General features: G+C 36.0%; 1 protein-coding gene across 3 annotated transcripts in view; it reads right to left on the bottom strand.

Annotated features, from left to right (window-relative positions):
* Window positions 1-13628, bottom strand: part of LOC143249696 (atrial natriuretic peptide receptor 1-like) — a 208086-nt gene extending 194458 nt beyond the window's left edge. For 2 of the 3 annotated variants that reach the window (XM_076500004.1, XM_076500003.1), the window contains exon 1: window positions 12344-13628. In XM_076500004.1, the coding sequence (XP_076356119.1) occupies window positions 12344-13127 (784 nt within the window). In that variant the 5' untranslated portion in view covers window positions 13128-13628. The remainder of the gene's footprint in view (window positions 1-12343) is intronic. The other variant, XM_076500005.1, reaches the window with a different exon arrangement.
* Window positions 13629-19570: the final 5942 nt, after the last annotated feature.

The following is a 19570-nucleotide window of genomic DNA, read 5'->3' on the forward strand; positions in this document are numbered from 1 at the left end:
TTAGTTACTATTAGATGTTATTAGATGTTACATTAATATTTTGGTGTGGCATGGCCAGATGGTTAAGGCTCTCGACTCGTAATCTGAGGGTAGGGGGTTCGAATCCCCCGTCACACCAAACATGCTCTCCCTTTCAGCCGTGAGGGTGTTATAATGTGACGATCAATCCCACTATTTGTTGGTAAAAGAGTTGCCCAAGAGTTGGCGATTGATGATGATGACCAGCTGCCTTCCCTCTAGTCTTACACTGCTAATTTAGGGACGGGTAGCTCAGATAGCCCTCGTGTAGCTTTGCGTGAAATTCACAAAAACAGACAAATAAATCTTTTATCGAAATTGACAAAGATAATATGAACAAGTATTACGTTGAAATTTTGAGGCTTTCAATAACGATTTACATTCTGTAATTAAACCTAAGCAGAAATCGTTTATTTTTTTAATTTGGAAAATGAAAGTACGTGACGTGCTTGACTGATATATATTTTTTAAAAATATAGTGTAGGACTAACTTCGAGTCTCTTTACAACTCGATTTAAGGTACATCAGTAATTTCCGGTTGTTTTATGTCAGAGTTTCTGGATGTAACTTAGATCCGAATTCTGACTATGAATAGTTGTCAGTAGAGACACTTCTTCATTAAAATGCCTACAACAAGAAGTGTGTGAAGCTCAAAGTATAATGACTTTATTTATTTTATAGTAATTTTTGAAAAGAAAGACCAAACTATATCCTCACGTATGTTGTAAATAAAGCGCGTTGTCAAGGTAATAAACGCAAGACGAAGATAAAAATTTGCTTAAGATTGTTGAAACGGTATAATTCACACTCGAGGTTTTGTAATTTCTGAACTTAAAAGTGTCCCATCACTAGTACAGCGATATGTCTACGGATTTACAACGCTAAAATCAGGGGATCGATTACCCTCGGTTGGCTCAGCAGATAGCCCCATGTGGCTTTGCTATAAGAAAACACAAACACACTTAAAGTAGCGCGTTTTGAAAATACGGCGTTTTTTTGCGCACAGTACAATGAAAGCTTCATCACTGTGTACATTATTAAAGTATAATATGATTAAAATGTGAAAGCGGAAGAAGTTCAGATGCTATGAAGAAGCAAAATATTTCAACTAAATATTTGTTTACTCTGAATTTCACGCAAAGTTACTCTAGAGCTATCTGCGCTAGTCATCCTTAATTTACCAGTGTATGACCAGAAGGTGTGTGTGTGTTTTTTTTTATAACAAAACTACATCGGGCTATCTGCTGAACCCACCGAGGGGAATCGAACTACTGATTTTAGCGTTGTAAATCCGTAGACATAGCTCTGTGCTAGCGGGGGGCAAGACTAAAGGGAAGGCAGCTACTCATCACCACCCACCGCCAACTCTTGGGCTACTCTTCTACTAACGAATAGTGGGATTGACCGTCACATTAGAACGCCTCCACGGCTGAAAGGGCGAGCATGTTTGGTGTGACGGGATTCGAAACAGCGACCCTCAGGTTACGAGTTGAGTGCCTTAACCACTAGGTCATGCCGAACTCAAATATTTGTCTCAGTAACCTATCGGAAATAAGAATGTATGTTTATGTGTTATTTACTTATTATAATTTTTCGCTGGCAAATGTCTGATTTATTGTGTTATGTGCGTTACTGGGAACTGGAGTTTTAATTTAAAAGTTAATTGAATGTTGATATGTATCATATTTATTATATTTGTCAACAAGATGGATAAACACAGTATTCTTTCTTAACACAAATATATTGTGATATAAACACAATAATAAAATTTATAATAACGGTTTTTACAAATAATGATTTATATAGAACAGTTTTACAAAGTTACAAACAATATTGAGTCTTATATTTGGTCTATAACTGAATAGTTTATCGACGATTCAGGCTCACGACAAGCGAATTAATTTTGAGTTGATAGTGCTAAACTTCGCTTAAGTCACTAGGTGTCTCTTCTTGGCTGACCTCTTGACGCTTACAAGCTGAATATTTACCGACGAAGATATTTATCGTCCTCATAGAAATATAATGTCTGAAGTTAATTCACTGAAATTAAATGGTATGTAATGTTCGAAATCTACAAACGTTCCTGATCAAATATGTATAGTTTTCTATTAATGACCGCTTATCGCAATTATATTTTTCAAGATTTATAGTATGCTAAATATAGCGTGTTTGTGTTTTTTGTATAGCAAAGCCACAAAGGGCTATCTGCTCAGCCCACCGAGGGAAATTGAACCCCTGATTTTAGCGTTGTAAATTCGGAGACATACCGCTGTACTAGCGGGAGGCACTAACTGTAGCAAAATAACAATATTAAATTGTCTCCCCGCGTATTACGATGATAACCTCTTATACTCATTATGTGAAATTTTCGAAAGTTCAGTTGACACAACAATACTGGTATTTACGTACGTATAATTGTTGATTATTACGCTCGAGAATCTTCTATAAATTTAGAGAACAGGAGGAACTTTTGCAATACACATTTAACAATATACGTTGCATGCATTCCTAAATATAAACTGCTCAAAAAATTAAAAGAACAAGTACGTTTTCTTACATAATTTCTCTCAGTTTTCCAAATGTAATAATATTTTTATTTTTTAGGTAATTTGTCTCATTTCAGTTCCATCTGTATCCATTTTTTATTGTGTGATGAACGTAAAAGATGGAGAAATAAAATTTTTAAAAATGACCAATATCATCAAAACTGATATCCCATATGAAACAATACTTTAAACAGTTTACATGTACTTGTTCAAGAAATGTTTGAAACATTCAATATTTAGTGTGACCTCCACGGGCTGTGACACACTCCTGACACTGATTTGGCACACTTCAAATCAGTCTATCGATGTTAACTTGGGGTATGGCAGCCCACTCGTCTACCAGGGCTTGTCGGAGTTCCTGTACATTCTGAGGAGGGTGCTAGCGTTCACTAACACCACTCGTCAACATATCCAACAATGTTCAATCGGATTTAAATCTGGAGATCTGGCGGACTACTCAAAAGTCTCTATCCCTTCCTCGTAAAGTCCACACACAGTCTGGCGACGTGTGCTCGTGCGTTAACGTGCATGAAAATAAACCCATCGCCGACAGCACCGGTGAGAGGCCTCACAATGGGTTCCAGAATTTCGTCTTTATATCGTCGTGCGTTCAGAGCACCCATGTCGAGTATGAGTAAGTCTGTGAGGCCCCCCAAGCATGTGCCTGTCCAGACCATTACAGAACCTTCTCCATAAGCGTTGACTTGCACAATGTTACAGACAAAAAATCGCTCTCATCAACGTCTTCATACTCTCGCACGTCTATCATCACGAGACACAGTGAACTTTTTCTCGTCTGTCTACAGCACGGCGGCCCATTGACGAAATTCCCAGCCCAAGTGCTGACGGGCAAACTTCCAATCTGGCTGCACAGTAGCGCGCTGTCACGATAATACCTCTTGCAGGCCGCCTGGCCCTAAAGCGTCCTATGTGTAAACGATTTCTAATTGTTTGGGTCGACAAACTGGTTCCAATGGAATGGTGAAGAGCATTTCGCAGTGACCGAGCCGTAGTTAATTTGTTACGCAGAGCTGTAGTCACGATGTAGGGGTCCTCTTTGGCTGTTGTGCAGCGATAACAGACTTGATCTGCTCTCCTGCCATAAGAGTTTGTCTCCTAGTAGCGTCGCCAAAGGCGATTGATGACGCTTGGTGACACACCGACGCGCTGTGCCACACTCCTTTGTGTCTTGCCATCCTCCAGCATCTGGACCGCACTTGCCACCTCGTTCTCTATCAGATGGCGCCTGACTGCTTGGGTACACAAGATGAAGGTACACATTGACAAAACGAGCCGCGAAAGATCCATATTGGTGTTTGTTTCGAGAATGTATGCGGAATGCACAGTTTCACGTAACAACCTTATATAAGGTACCTTGAGTTGTATTCTTCTCGAGTGAGATGAGTTTCATTTGAGTTGCTTCAAACTTCACTTGCAAGCTTCAAAATACACTTGTAGACGAACGGATATGTTTTTCATACATAAATTTAGTTATGACAAAAATATACTGAAATCTGTACTTGTTCCTTTAATTTTTTTGAGCAGTATATATTAAACTGTAACAAACATATATATTAAAAGAAATATAAAATGTTAGTCTGTTACAGCTATAAGCTTGCATGAAAAGTATAAAGAGAGAACGAAAGGAAAAATGAAGATGAATAACGTGTCTGGCGCTAAACCTTTCTTCATGTAAAATTGCAGAATTTTCTACTATATGTCGAGGTGATTACTGCTTGTGTTCTTTATTTAGTTTGTCAAGATAATTTACGATGTATAATGCTTAGTGATTCTATATTATTCCCTAGAGATATAGACTTAAAAATTGGATAAAATTGTGCTGTTTCGTATAAGATAATGTTATACTAATATAACATTTACAAAGTAACACTACTACAAACACACAAAGTGATTGAGTGTGAGTTGTTTATCTAAAAGAGGTCCTAAAAAGTGATTAATATTCAGTTTAAGATACAGATAGCGATTATAAAGAAAATAATGTAAATGAAATTAATGAATTTTGAAAAGGGTTGTTCTTGTGAAAATAAAACGGAGGCGGAACAGTAAGTTCGTGACCCCAATTGCAAATCTATGTACACACAGGAAAAAAATCTCGCGAAAGTGGTGGTTGCACATCACGTAATAAAAAGCTTTTTCCAGTATCATATAAGCAAGAGTTCCATTATTGTATGATAATCGCAAAATCGTTCAATGTAAAGGATGCCTAGTTTTTGTCAGTGTACATTATATCTCGTAATACCTTTCATGGACAAAGTATCATCCGAACCGCTATCTCTGTTTAACATTTTTTAACAGAAGCTTGTTATGTTTCAAAAGCAGAGTGGATAAGTAGGTTTGTAAGATAAAATCCAGGTTTTGAACTAATCAAATGCTTATTCCTGATTTTATGGTAGCCCTTATTTCGGAGTCAGAGAGAGCCATTGTAATCTGCATAGCTGTAGTAACCCAACTGATACATTGCATGGATTCAAAGAGACAGATTGTTATCCGTGTAAGGTGTAGTTGGCAATTAAACATTGAGTAAGGTGGAAGCGATTTTATGGTAGATGATTTAAAATGACTTCCAGCTGTGAGTCTACATTTAAGAAATTAAGCTCTAATGACGTTTAAATGTTAATGTATCGATTTGTATTAACAGTATACCTACGAGTTGCTGTGGTAACGTGTATGATAAAGCTACAGACTTAGCAGTCACTTCATCAATACATTCTTATGTTGATAATGTAATGCTCTTGAAAAAGTTACCTGTTTAGCAGCAACTTTAACAATATATTTTTATATTGTTGATGTAACGCTATTGATAACAGCAAATTTAACAATATATTCGTATGGTAATAACTTAACCTCTTGATTACGTTAGCTGTTTAATAACCGCTTTAAGAATGCGTTATTAGGCTGACAGAACGTGAACTGTAGTCGGGAACGTACAAATAGATACCGTATATTCACATTCACATGCAACTCAAGGACCCTAGCGCGCTTCGTTTAACACGTCTTCCAACAAATTAATGTTTACTTAAATCAGACGGTCTAAAGGGACAAGAATATTACTCTTATGTAGAGATAACACTGCAATTGTAATCTTATTAAATAAAAGCTGTATACTGAAGTATATAACAGCGATAGATACAACACACATTATATACACGTGATTAATTAGCAGTGTTGCCAAGTTACCAAAACTCATCAACATCACAGATGTAGTTTTCATAACCATAAACGTAGAACATTGTTCACTGTTCTCCCTGCTTACTGTTCTCCATGTTTCAAGAGACGTTTGAACCATAGTTCTGTTTGAGTCTATACCTTCACTGTGTCGTACGATACAGGAACTGTAATTTATAATGTAACGCCCCCCAGTGGCACAGCAGTATGTCTTTTGACATACTAAGCTAGAAACACGTGTTTCGATACACGTGACTGGAAGAACACAGATAGCTCCTTGTGTAACTCTATTTAACTATAAACAAAAACAACGTGACTTTTCCAATCTGTATTGGCCAATGTTTCTACGAATAATATAATTTGACATAGAAACAAATGTTCTACAAATACTAGCCCGGCATGGCCAAGCGTGTTAAGGCGTTCGACTCGTATTTCGCGGGTTCGAATCCCGGTCGTACCAAACATGCTCGCTCTTTCAGCCGTGGGAGCGTTATAATGTGACAGTCACTCCCACTTTTCGTTGGTAAAAGAGTAGCCCAAGAGTTGGCGGTGGGTGGTGATGACTATCTGCCTTCCCTCTAGTCTTACACTGCTAAATTAGGTACAGCTTGCGCAGATAGCCCTCGTGTATCTTTGCGCAAAATTCAAAAACAAACTATCTAACAAATGGAAAAATAAACATGCTATAAAAATATCGTTTTAATAAAATTAGTATATGTCACAACTATAACATTACCAATTATATATATATTATAACAGTGTTATAACGCTGTAAGTGTTATATAACACTTGGACATAGAAGAATATTCTCGAACTTTCTGTTGTTATTTCATGTACTAGGAATTGCCGACATAAATATGAAATTTTTATTGTTGTGTCTTCAACAGACTCTGCAAAGACATTTGAGTCCATAATGACGTAATAGCATGTTTAGAATGTGAATTTGAGGGCTGATGATTCTCGGTCTGTCGACTAGTCATTACCTTTAAGATTATGGAAGGATGTGCTATTAGGTACATCTGTAGGTTTGCACGAACATTTTGAAATAAACAAAGAAGCCACACGTGCTGAGGAATCCTTCACAGTATCTTCTGTGTCATCTAAATAACGACAGAAAGTACCTAGAGAAGATATTAAAGGTGTGCGTGTGTGCCTTCTTATAGCAAAGCCACATCGGGCTATCTGTTGAGTCTACCGAGGGGATATGAACCCCTGAGTTTAGCGTTGTAAGTCCGTAGACTTACCCCTGTAAGAGAGAGGGATTGAAATAGACAAACCAGCATTGGTTGTCACATTTCATTTTTATCTTATTGAGCCTTCTTTACACGAAATGTCACTTCTAAAGGATCGGAAATTCATTGATCAAACTTGCTGAACTGGCGAATGGAAAAAACTAAGTGGACAACACAATTTATTGTTCAAATGATAATACAAACATAAAGAATAATCGGGTGAATATTATTAACTGTTAAATTTATGAGTGAAAAAACACATTAAAAACGTTAGCCATAAGAAATTCAAGATATCCATCACAATTCTATGTAATTTTCAATGTTCACACAGAAAATTATAGAGCTGTTCGAGTTGTGTGAACGTAGTGTTAACTCTATGAATTTCACAATGTTAAAATCTATTTCCGTTAGTGTTAAATATTTCTATTGTTTCTATGACGTCGTATGAGAAAGACATGATGTCAACGAGTCCTACCATGACAACAGACCAGTCCACTGCTAACGGTTCCTGATTATATTTTACGGGCATATTTGTTTGTTTGTTTTGGAATTTCGCACAAAGCTACTCGAGGGCTATCTGTGCTAGCCGTCCCTAATTTAGCAGTGTAAGACTAGAGGGAAGGCAGCTAGTCATCACCACCCACCGCCAACTCTTGGGCTACTCTTTTACCAACGAATAGTGGGATTGACCGTAACATTATAACGCACCCACGGCTGGGAGGGCGAGCATGTTTGGCGCGACGCGGACGCGAACCCGCGACCCTTGGATTACGAGTCGCACGCCTTACGCGCTAGGCCATGCCAGGCCTTACGGGTATATTAAAGCTATCTCTATCTTATAATGTTTCCTATTCTATTTTACCTAATGTGGATTGTTATTGTAGATAACGTACCATAGATTACAGTTTTATCTAATCCTGGTATCTACAACTACATCGGGTTTCGAATTGAGTCAGCAACAACAAAACTTGCATCTACGGTTGTACCCTGTCTTGCAGCCACAGTTTTTGAGTTTCTGGCGATTTGTTGCAATTGGCTGAAGTGTTCCAAATTTAATCCTGTTTAGTCTATTCTCAGACAAACTGTTGCTTTCCACATATATATATATATTACACATGATAGGCGAGTTGCTCTGGATGTTACATCAAAGCTGATTGGGTTTGTGGCATAGAATCATAATGTATCTGCCAACAAGATCTAGACTTACAGTTTTGACATATTTAGCTGTTCTGGACCCATCAAGCATGGTCATTACAAACTTCCAAAATACAGCTAAATCTTAATCATCAACCGTTAGCGAGAATTGGTTAACTTTAATAAATCTGCCTCTTGCTTCATCATATACTTTCCAGGTTTTCCATGCCGTTTCTTACCTCTGCCACGGAACACATATCCTAGAGAAGTGACATAGCAGTTATAACTGTGACTACAGCACCTGTGCCATTGGCATCAATCATGGCAACTCTGTTGCTTTACAGTGTGGCATGTTACGCTTGCACCAAAATATGGGTGTCCCACTTTGCTATATTGATTGTGTTTTATGCCACTTCTAGTTTGTTTGCGTTTTGTTGGTTGGGATCACTCAGTTTCAGATCCACATTACCCGCATGGAATTTGCTTTAGACTTGAGGCTAGATCCGGTACACATTATATAAACGCATTGCTCATTTTCTTGTACCTGGCTCAAAAGGACTTTACTTTGAAAAGGATATCCTCTCTAACATAGTTTTATATATCATGGATGCACTTGGTGACAATTTAAAATCTCTGCTGAACTCGTTATGATTATGGAATGTGGATCATTGTTTGGCATTGTGACATCAGTCTTGAGTATAGATAAACTATGTTTACAGATTTAATATAACCAATAGATGCAGTTCGTAACTGTAATCAGATAATCATATACAATTCGTTAATATAATCTCATCCTAATATGATTGGACTGAAAAAATAGGGACATTTGAAGACAACAGAATTAGTTTCAGCGTAGTCAGAAGAATAGATATGACAATACTAGCACTCAAGCCAGTGCAGTTTGGTAACACTACTTTCCAACAATGGTTTTTATAGTATGTTGCTTAGCAACAAAAGTATAACCTACTGTTGTTATTAGTCTGTATACTGAAAGTATAAGGTGAAATGTATAGACAAGAAAACTGGAAAAAAATATTTTTGTTGATAAATTTCTTTCTATGAAAAATGTTCGTGGTATAAAAGAAAATAGCTCAGTTCAGAACGGATTCAACTTTAAAATGGAATCTATATTTTCAGTTTCATCTATTTCTTTATGTACTTGGCTTTAGGTTATGTTATCCATCCATCTGTGTTGCCGAAGTGGAGAAAACGGTTGACTTAAGAAATAAAACCAAAATTCTTCAAATAAGCATGTTATTTAAGTTAGCTTTTAAAGCCAATTGGTGTTCTTTTCTTATTTAATCTTTTTCTACTAGTTTTATTATTATTAATTTGTGTTCGTTAGTTTCTTTATGATTATGGTTTGCAATGGTATTTGGTAACAATGTTACCCGTAAATTTATAACAGTAATACTACAGAGTAGAGAACAAAGTTTGTTACTTTTTGAAATTCGCGCAAAGCTACACGAGGGCTATCAGTGCTAGTCGCCCCTCATTTAGCAGTATAAGACAAGAAGAAAGGCGGTTAGTCATCACCATACACCGCCAATTCTTGGACTACTCTTTTATCAATGAAGTCTAGGATTGACCGTAACATATAACGGTATATGTTTTCGGTATTTGCTCATTCTGGTGTTTGGCAAGCCTGCATGGCTTTGACGTTACTGGGTTGTTAATCAAATACGTTTCAAAATATGATGCCCCTGAGCACTCTTTGTCTTTTCAGGTACAGGTGCATTATAACAGTGCCTGTCAACCTCGTCATTCGAATGAAATAGTCGAACACTTTTATTATTTACCTTTTCTTTTGGTAGCTAAAAATTAGTAACAGCTCCATGCGAAACCTAGAAGACTCCAATATGGCCGTTTAGACGAAGTGCACATAAGTTCTACTGAAATTGGTGTTTGATAGTAATGATATGTTATTAGCGAACAGTGGAGACGTTATTTTATTATTGTTTGAGTAAAGTAACCACAGTATTGTACTGCTAATTATACTATTAGAAATCCTCATCGTTCATCTTCTGAAACTTAAAGAAACACATCAGTTCGGTTTTTATAGAGCAAAATAAAACCTGTTAGCCACATTTCTTCTTAAAACAGGTAACTGAACATCAATTGTATAAAAGTGTTTCGTTTCACTTGCTTAACAAGGGATACCTGTACTTTTCAACACACTATACGAACAGCATTGATATAAAAATGTCGGCCCGGCATGGCCAGGTGGGTTAAGGCTTCGACTCGTAACCTGTGGGTCGCGGGTTCGAATTCCCATCGCACCAAACATGCTCGCCATTTCAATCGTGGGGGCGTTATAAAGTAACGGTCAATCCCATTAATCGTTGGTAAAATAGTAGCCCAAGAGCTGGCGGTGGGTGGTACTAACTAGCTGTTTTCTCTCTAGTCTTACACTGCTAAATTAGGGACGGCTAACGCAGATAGCCCTTGTGTAGCTTTGCCCGAAATTCAAACCAAACCTTTTAGTATAAGAGACACAAGCTGGCGTCCCTCAAGGAGGAGTGGTTAGTCCTATTCTCTTCATCATGTATGTAAATAATATGCCACTCAAAGATCCAAACCATGGATACGCGTCACAGTTCGTTGATGATGTAGCAATTTGGAAAAGTGCACCTACACCACAAATAGCAGCCCCTACCTTACAACCACAACTAAACAGATTATGTGAATATTGTGAAAAATATAGAATTAAAATAAATACAGCGAAGACACAATTTGTAATATTTTTAAAATCAACGAAACATCAAAAAGTTCAACCTCAGATCTACATGAACGGAGAGCTTCTCCAAGCTGCTACTTCTGCAAAATTTTTAGGGTTAACATATGATTCGAAACTTACATGGATAAAACATGTAAATAACATAAAAACTAAAATTTGGGAAAAATAAACTATGCTAGGAGTCTAACTGGTAAAAGCTACGGAACAACACCAGAAAACATCATTAAAATATACAAGTCATACATTAGACCTGTAATAGACTATGCAGCTCCTGCACGGATCAATGTAAGTGTAAAATAAATACAAACCAAACTCCAAACATTACAGAATACACTAATTACATCAGCATACAGAGTACCTAAAACCACTTCATTGAAGTTCATGCATAATTACTCAAACACACAAACAATACCAGATAGACTTCTACATAGTAGAATAAAATATTTTGATAAAAATTGGCGAAAAAAATGAGTTGTTATGCGAACTAGACAGGTATTGCATATATGATGAAGAGAGACCTGAACACATCTCCCCGAGACGTTCTAGACTTATTTAATAAATAAATAAAAAATGAAAGAAGAATATAAATGGACATTGTCCTGAAAAGGACCAGATTTAAAGTTATGCTATTACTTCAGCCATTTTGTATTTACTCTAAATATATTAATTAGTCAATTCCAACTAAGTAATGGAAGGAGGAAGAGGTCTAATGCACCTGACCCTCCTGGATATACAAATATATATACCCAAATATCAGAGAAAGAGACAAAATCGATGCTTAAAAGTAAATGTTCAAAATTATAATTTTTGAATATTTGGTGTCTAAAGTTTCTGGAAACGATATCAAGTACCACCAAAGAAACCAGATTTGAAAAAGCGTCAGTGTATAATTAACTAGGCCTAACATTTGATGACGAGGAACCTATATTTTAGAAAATAAAAGTTTTGAGAAAGCGTAAATGAGTAACGAAAAATATATTATTATAAATGTACGAGAAAACTGGAAGAAAACTGAAAACCAGATTGATCAACAAAAAAAACAAAACCCTCCTAGATTTACCACTATAACAACTAAGAAAATCTTAGTACATCTATATAATACATTATAATTTTCTATAAAAAATCTCACAAGAATAACAGCACATTAAAGAAGTTATTGTCTTAAATGAAGAGAACAACCTAACTTCAAATCAATATCCTAGAATACCAGGGTACCTATAGTGGACTGTGAAGGAATATTCGATCGTGTGGCCTCTTTGTTGTATATATGTATATATACGTAATTCTGTAAACGGCATGTGTTTGAGAATTACATAATCTTATTAAAACGTTGTACATTTATAATAAAGGTTTTCTGTAGTCACTGAAGTCGTATCGAAACGTTTATAAGCCTAATATTGTATATTTTAGGGTACTTATGTACAACCCAGTTAAAGTAACTGTTTGTGAGCGATTGTCATCTGTGAGAAATATTAAATAAAACAACTTACTGCGAGCTTTTGTTGAGATGTCCCAAAGAAGTCTGTAAAAGTCTCTTTCTTCCGGTTTTGTTTCATCAAAGGCTACATGGAAGGACTGACGTCCTAGAGCTGTGAACACAGCTCCTAAGGTGAAGAAACAGTTCGAATGACCAAGTGACTGGTCTCGGAAGTCATGGAACAACAGAGCTACCGTTTTCCAGTGGAACTTCCGCAACAACTTCAGGAAGAGTTCTCCTATCTGTGAGAAGGACCCGTTCATGCGGGTCATGAGTCGATAATGGGGATTTTTGGCATCAAAGTTGTTGTTCTGACCTCCGACCGTTAGAAGAGGCAGGTTCCACGCAGCTGAATACCGAGCCACTGGAGCCAGGGCGTAAGTACAGAGAGGGCCAAGAAAGACATCAACCACTCCAGAAACGTAGAAATCGAAAGCTGCGAGGGGTCCTTCGGTGGAAGAGCATAGCGTGTCTTTGTAAATCGGTTGAATTAAACGACCTTCGATACTATCTAAACCTTGTGCCTTCAAGGTCTGGATAGCGTACAAGACACCTGGAACGACTTTATGTAGTGAATACGGTAAAGTATCGTTATTTGGAGCTAGGACTACAATATTTACAGTAGGTGGATTTTTCTGCCTTTCATGGATAGACTCGTGCCGTATGAATGCGGCATGTTTATTTCGAATTATTGAAATTGGTCCGTCGACGTTATTTTCTGAAGAAATCCCTTGTAAAACAAAAATAACGAAGTAATTCAAAATGTTAGTAAATAAGAAAGTGATGAACCGCACCATAGCTATACGAGACGGTAGTTCGTAATTAGGCTTTAATAATTGTTATTTTGTTTCCAAAAGTAACATAATAATAGTGTAGTTCCGTATTCTATAGTACGTAAAAACTGTGTGTATAACAATGCAAAAGTACACGATTTCAGAATCACTTTCAAGTTAGTTTCGCTAAAGTCCCAGTTCTGTAAATAACCCTTTCAAAATCTTCTGAATATATAACGACTTATTCACATACCTAAAATATCCACGGCCGTAATAACGTGTCAGTTCGCTAAGGGTTTATTAGATATTTATGTTATAAAAGTTATTTCCGCTAAATATGCTTACCTTTCCAAAACACTTTTAACGTAACAAGCTTCTTAGCATATGTTACTTGATATAGTGTACGTTTACTTCATGGAAAGTGTAATTTAGAACAGCAAAACAACTTCCTTGAATACTCTCCAAATACGTAAAAAAGGAGGCCCCAGTGAGGAACTGCTCCACAGATCTCACCACACCGAGTGCAGTAGAAGTAGCTCGTGCAGTGATTATACATTACCTGAAAGTATCCGGGGAGAAGCTCGAGAGATTTGACGTCATTCAACTCGTCACAAGCCACACCTACATTCTATTCCAAGTAAAAAAAACAAACAACAAACAGATGTTTTATGAGTCTTTGTTGTTTTTCGCTTTCGGAAGAAACAAAATAAGCTTTGAGACCAACGCAATTGAATTTATTGAATGGAAGACACCAACACAGCACCAAGCTCATTCATGAGTTTTTCGTTAAGCGGAAGGCAGTATGGATAAAAAATTCATTCTCGTCTGACGATTGGTTTAGTTTGTTTTGAAATTCGCGCAAAGCTACACGAAGTTTATCTGCGTTAGCCGTCCTTAGTTTAGCTGTGTAAGATCAGAGGGAAGGCAGCTAGTCATCACCACCCATATCCACCTCTTGGGCTACTCTTTTACCAACGAATAGTGGGATTAACCGTCAATTTATAACGCTCCCAAGGTTAAAAGGGCTAGCATGTTTGGTGTGACGAGATTCGAATCTGTGGCTTTCGGATTACGAGTCGAGTGTCTTAACCATCTGGTTATTCCGAGCCCTCGTCTGACGACGAATTTATAAATGGATTTGGTACATCGCTTTTGCTAAATATACACTGGAGCTGGTATAAAGTTTATTTTAGGGAAAGGAAGATAAACGATTTTATCCAGTTATAATATTCAAACTAATATAATTACGATTAAATCTGTGTTATGAGTTATTAAACAATTTCTATTGATTGCATTCCCAATAAAGTAAGGAAAATGAAAATCATCATTTTATTAAACATCTAAAGAAGAAAAGTGAAGCGACATCTGAAGTTTATAAATTTAGTTACAGTTGTCTGAAGTTCATGTCTCTCTTTTATTTATATTCATTTAAAGTTGATAGTAGCAACATTTAAATAATTTATAAACTTTGACTCTTAGGAACAAATCATATATATGTTATAAACTTTGACTCCAAGGATCTATTCATATATTTTCCCAATTTGAGCTACAATTCTCGACTCCAAGGATCTAATAATATATTTTGCCAATATGTTATAAACTTTAACTCCAAGGAACTAATCATATATTTTGCCAATATGTTATAAACTTTGACTCTAGGGATTTAATCATATATTTTACCAATATGTGCTACAACACTCGTCTTCAAGGAACTAATCATATAATTTCCCAATATATGTTATACACCTTGACTCCAATAAACTAATCATACATTTTCCCATAACGCGCTTTAATTCTCGACTCTAAGGAACTAATAATATATTTTCCCAATATATGTTATAAATTTTGGCTCCAAAACTAATCATATATTTTTCCAATATGCGCTTCAATTCTCGACTCCAAGGAACCAATCATCTATTTTCTCAGTATGTGTTTTAAACCTTGATTCCAAAGAACTAATAGTATATTTTCCCAATAAACTGACTACAAAACCCAGAAGTGCCACCCATGTTTAGAAGAAAAATAGATTTTTTCGTAATCACATCTTGTTAAGAAAACAAGAAAAAAAAATGTAGAAGCGTAATTAGCTTACGATGGCACTGATTAATAATCGTTTATATACATATTTATATGGTAGAAAAAAAACGAAAAACATGTTTTATATGTATGTTAAACATGATAATCAATATTGATCATGAACCTTGAAAAACGAAACAATGATCTTGAATTTCCTCCTAAGTGACTAGAAGTGGATTCAAAGACAACCAGCTTTCACAAAGTTACATAAGAGTCTTGAACCTTTAGGTTAGGATAAAGTTACTAACGTAATACATTGTACAGGTATTTGTTCCAGACTCTCATTCTTTCTCTGCCATAAATTACCATCTAGTCACCACTCTTCAGTTTGTTGTTGAATATTTAGTAATGTTGAACTGCGCAGAAATGTTGTAGAAATTCTAATGATTTTTGAATTACTAGACGATATACTGAATAGGCAACTTAAATTAACTGACCCACGAACTGGTTCAACTAACTTAATGTTGTTTTTATAAGATAATTGGACCTAGTGTTGCTTTTCACAGTTTTTGTGCAGGACAGTGCAAAACAAAAAACAGTTATAGAAGTGATGTTATAATAAACAGCAAAATGCACTATGTTTCGGTAGAAAAAAAATCACCGTCCGTTTTCTACACAGCTATTGTATGATTTTTAACTTAGCGTAGGCAATATTTACTGTTGTATTTTGTGATTGATATAAACCTTGTCACCCCTCTAGCGGTACTGATACGCAAGTTACCCTTCTGACAATTAACAAAACAGTGATCTAACTCATACGTGACAATAAAAACACAGTTTAAAACTAAAACTGGATGTTAAAACGGTGGATCTGAGAGGCTACGTATATTCTCTGTGAGCCATTTTCGTAAGATGTGTTGTATCTTTGAATTACATTGTTTGTACCTTTACTGTGAGGATGGATTGATAAAGTATAAAAAAAAAGAGTCATATTAATCGTCGATTAGAAAACAATTTTAAAAAACTATTAAACAGATTTGCTACATTTGATTACAGTGTCTGATCACCTAAGCAGATTGGCTATGTTTGATTACAGTGCTGCGCTCAATACGCAGTCAGAGACTCAGGGTGCTCTTCCCGCCTTATCTCAATTTTCAGCCACTTTGAATATGAGTAAAATGGACTGCCTCTTAGATAATGGATTTCTGTAAAGGTACAGGCCCGGCATGGCCTAGCGCGTAAGGCGTGCGACTCGTAATCCGAGGCTCGCGGGTTCGCGACCGCGTCGCGCTAAACATGCTCGCCCTCCCAGCCGTGGGGGTGTATAATGTGACGGTCAATCCCACTATTCGTTGGTAAAAGAGTAGCCCAAGAGTTGGCGGTGGGTGGTGATGACTAGCTGCCTTCCCTCTAGTCTTACACTGCTAAATTAGGGACGGCTAGCACAGATAGCCCTCGAGTAGCTTTGTGCGAAATTCCCAAACAAACTGTAAAGGTTCATTGCTTAATAAATATAAATGTATTTTCACAAGTTGTTATTATTTTGTAAAATAAAAATGCCTTCTTGGCAATATAAAATAAAAATGTAATTAGCATAAAGATGTTATTAAAAAAATGAACACGTTTTTGTATACAACACAATATCTTTTCGTAAATCACTTTAATTGTTTAATAGTTCAACATAATGCCGGTATTGGAAACAATGTGAAATTATGTTGATAGTTTTGTGTGAAAATTCTTTGAAAAAGGTTTGTTTAGCGGTGTTTATAGTAAATAGACGTTTTCATTTCTATCTGGAAAGAAAAGTTGTTAGTTGTCGGTGGAATTGTTGTTGAAGTTGTCTTCTTTCTGGTGATTGTTTTCCGTTGTCTTGTTGGTGTTTTTAGTTTGTGTAGAGTGAATCACCAGTCTTCTTGCGAGGTCTTCCAGGAAGGCTTTCATTTCGATGGACGGAATATTTCTAGGTGTTACTGTGAAGTTGAGTCCTTTGTTGAGAAGATGTATTTCTTCACTGCTTAATTTTCGGTCGGATCTGTTAATTACGAGATTTGTTGGTGGTTCGAGGTGTTGGCGTCTTTTTTGTTGTTGGCACCTTAGTTTATTTAGTTTCTTATTGTTGGCACCTTAATTTATCTAGTTTCTTATTGTTGGCACCTTAGTTTATCTAGTTTCTTGTTGTTGACACCTTAGTTTATCTAGTTTCTTGTTGTTGGCACCTTAGTTTATCTAGTTTCTTGTTGTTGGGACCTTAGTTTATCTAGTTTCTTGTTGTTGGCACCTTAGTTTATCTAGTTTCTTGTTGTTGACACCTTAGTTTATCTAGTTTCTTGTTGTTGACACCTTAGTTTATCTAGTTTCTTGTTGTTGGCACCTTAGTTTACCTAGTTTCTTGTTGTTGACACCTTAGTTTATCTAGTTTCTTGTTGTTGACACCTTAGTTTATCTAGTTTCTTGTTGTTGACACCTTAGTTTATCTAGTTTCTTGTTGTTGGCACCTTAGTTTATCTAGTTTCTTGTTGTTGACACCTTAGTTTATCTAGTTTCTTGTTGTTGGCACCTTAGTTTACCTAGTTTCTTGTTGTTGACACCTTAGTTTATCTAGTTTCTTGTTGTTGACACCTTAGTTTATCTAGTTTCTTGTTGTTGGCACCTTAGTTTACCTAGTTTCTTGTTGTTGACACCTTAGTTTATCTAGTTTCTTGTTGTTGACACCTTAGTTTATCTAGTTTCTTGTTGTTGGCACCTTAGTTTACCTAGTTTCTTGTTGTTGACACCTTAGTTTACCTAGTTTCTTGTTGTTGACACCTTAGTTTATCTAGTTTCTTGTTGTTGACACCTTAGTTTACCTAGTTTCTTGTTGTTGGCACCTTAGTTTACCTAGTTTCTTGTTGTTGACACCTTAGTTTACCTAGTTTCTTGTTGTTGGCACCTTAGTTTACCTAGTTTCTTGTTGTTGACACCTTAGTTTACCTAGTTTCTTGTTGTTGACACCTTAGTTTATCTAGTTTCTTGTTGTTGACACCTTAGTTTACCTAGTTTCTTGTTGTTGACACCTTAGTTTACCTAGTTTCTTGTTGTTGACACCTTAGTTTATCTAGTTTCTTGTTGTTGACACCTTAGTTTATCTAGTTTTTTGTTGTTGACACCTTAGTTTATCTAGTTTCTTGTTGTTGACACCTTAGTTTATCTAGTTTCTTGTTGTTGACACCTTAGTTTATCTAGTTTCTTGTTGTTGACACCTTAGTTTATCTAGTTTCTTGTTGTTGACACCTTAGTTTATCTAGTTTCTTGTTGTTGACACCTTAGTTTACCTAGTTTCTTGTTGTGGTGGACCTTCTTTTTCTTGTCGTTCTTACTATTAAGTTGATTGATGTTGCGTTGTACGAGTCCATAAATGTCCGGTTGAATGCAGCAGGCCAGTTGATAGTCAAGATAAATTTCTTTTTTCTGTAGGTCATTTAGTTTTTTATATTTTGATTTTAAACTTGGCTTTTAGTAATTTTTTCTGTAAATTATGGATAATGTTTGTACACAGGTTAAAATTATTCGATAGTTTTATCTCACAAAATTAGAGATTATATTTTCCTTTCTGCATTGTTGAATGAAATAAATGTCATTTCTTCTACTGATGATTTTTTTTATTTAAGTTTCTTAGTTTCGTTAGGATCGCACGAGCGTATACGGTTAACAATGGCGTAATGTGGGTAAGTTCAGGCATAATGGAGTTTAAACAGATAACGCACTATCAATATAATTTCTCGGAAAAGAAATCTAACAAAACAACCTCACACAGAAAGATATTGATTCTATAAACAACTTAACACAAGACTACAACATCAAAATTCTAAAAGCATATAAGGGAAATGCTGTCGTTATAATGAACATAAATGAATACATTCAAAAAATGAACAACATTTTATCAGATACAAACAAATTTAAAGCACTAAACACAGCTCCAACAAAAACACATGAAAACCACTTAAACAAAATATTACTACTACAAATGAAAAAAATCAAACAACAACACAATCTCAGACCGACTCACGCACTCCACAATTATACGGTACCCCAGACCTCACAAACCTGATTGTCCACTTCAACCCATAATGTCTACCTATGACGTTTAACTACAACCTTGTTAAACACATAACGTGGACATTTTCTCATTATCACATTAACTCGATAAACCCCAACATTAAGTTCACCCGTGAACAGGAAAAAATTAACCAAATAACATTTCTTAGCCTCAATATCACTAGAACTGATACATACTTCAAAACAGAAATACATAGAAAAATCACCCATACTGGACTATACATTCCTTAGGACTCAGCATACGAAACAAAACAAAAACTCAACATACTAAGAAACCAAATAAACACAGCCATAAAACTATGTTCACCAGATAAAATTAATGACGAATTAGACAAAATAAAACAATACTTCATTAA

The sequence above is a fragment of the Tachypleus tridentatus genome, chromosome 4 (assembly GCF_004210375.1).
Source record: "Tachypleus tridentatus isolate NWPU-2018 chromosome 4, ASM421037v1, whole genome shotgun sequence".
In the NCBI taxonomy this organism is placed as follows: Eukaryota; Metazoa; Arthropoda; class Merostomata; order Xiphosura; family Limulidae; genus Tachypleus; species Tachypleus tridentatus.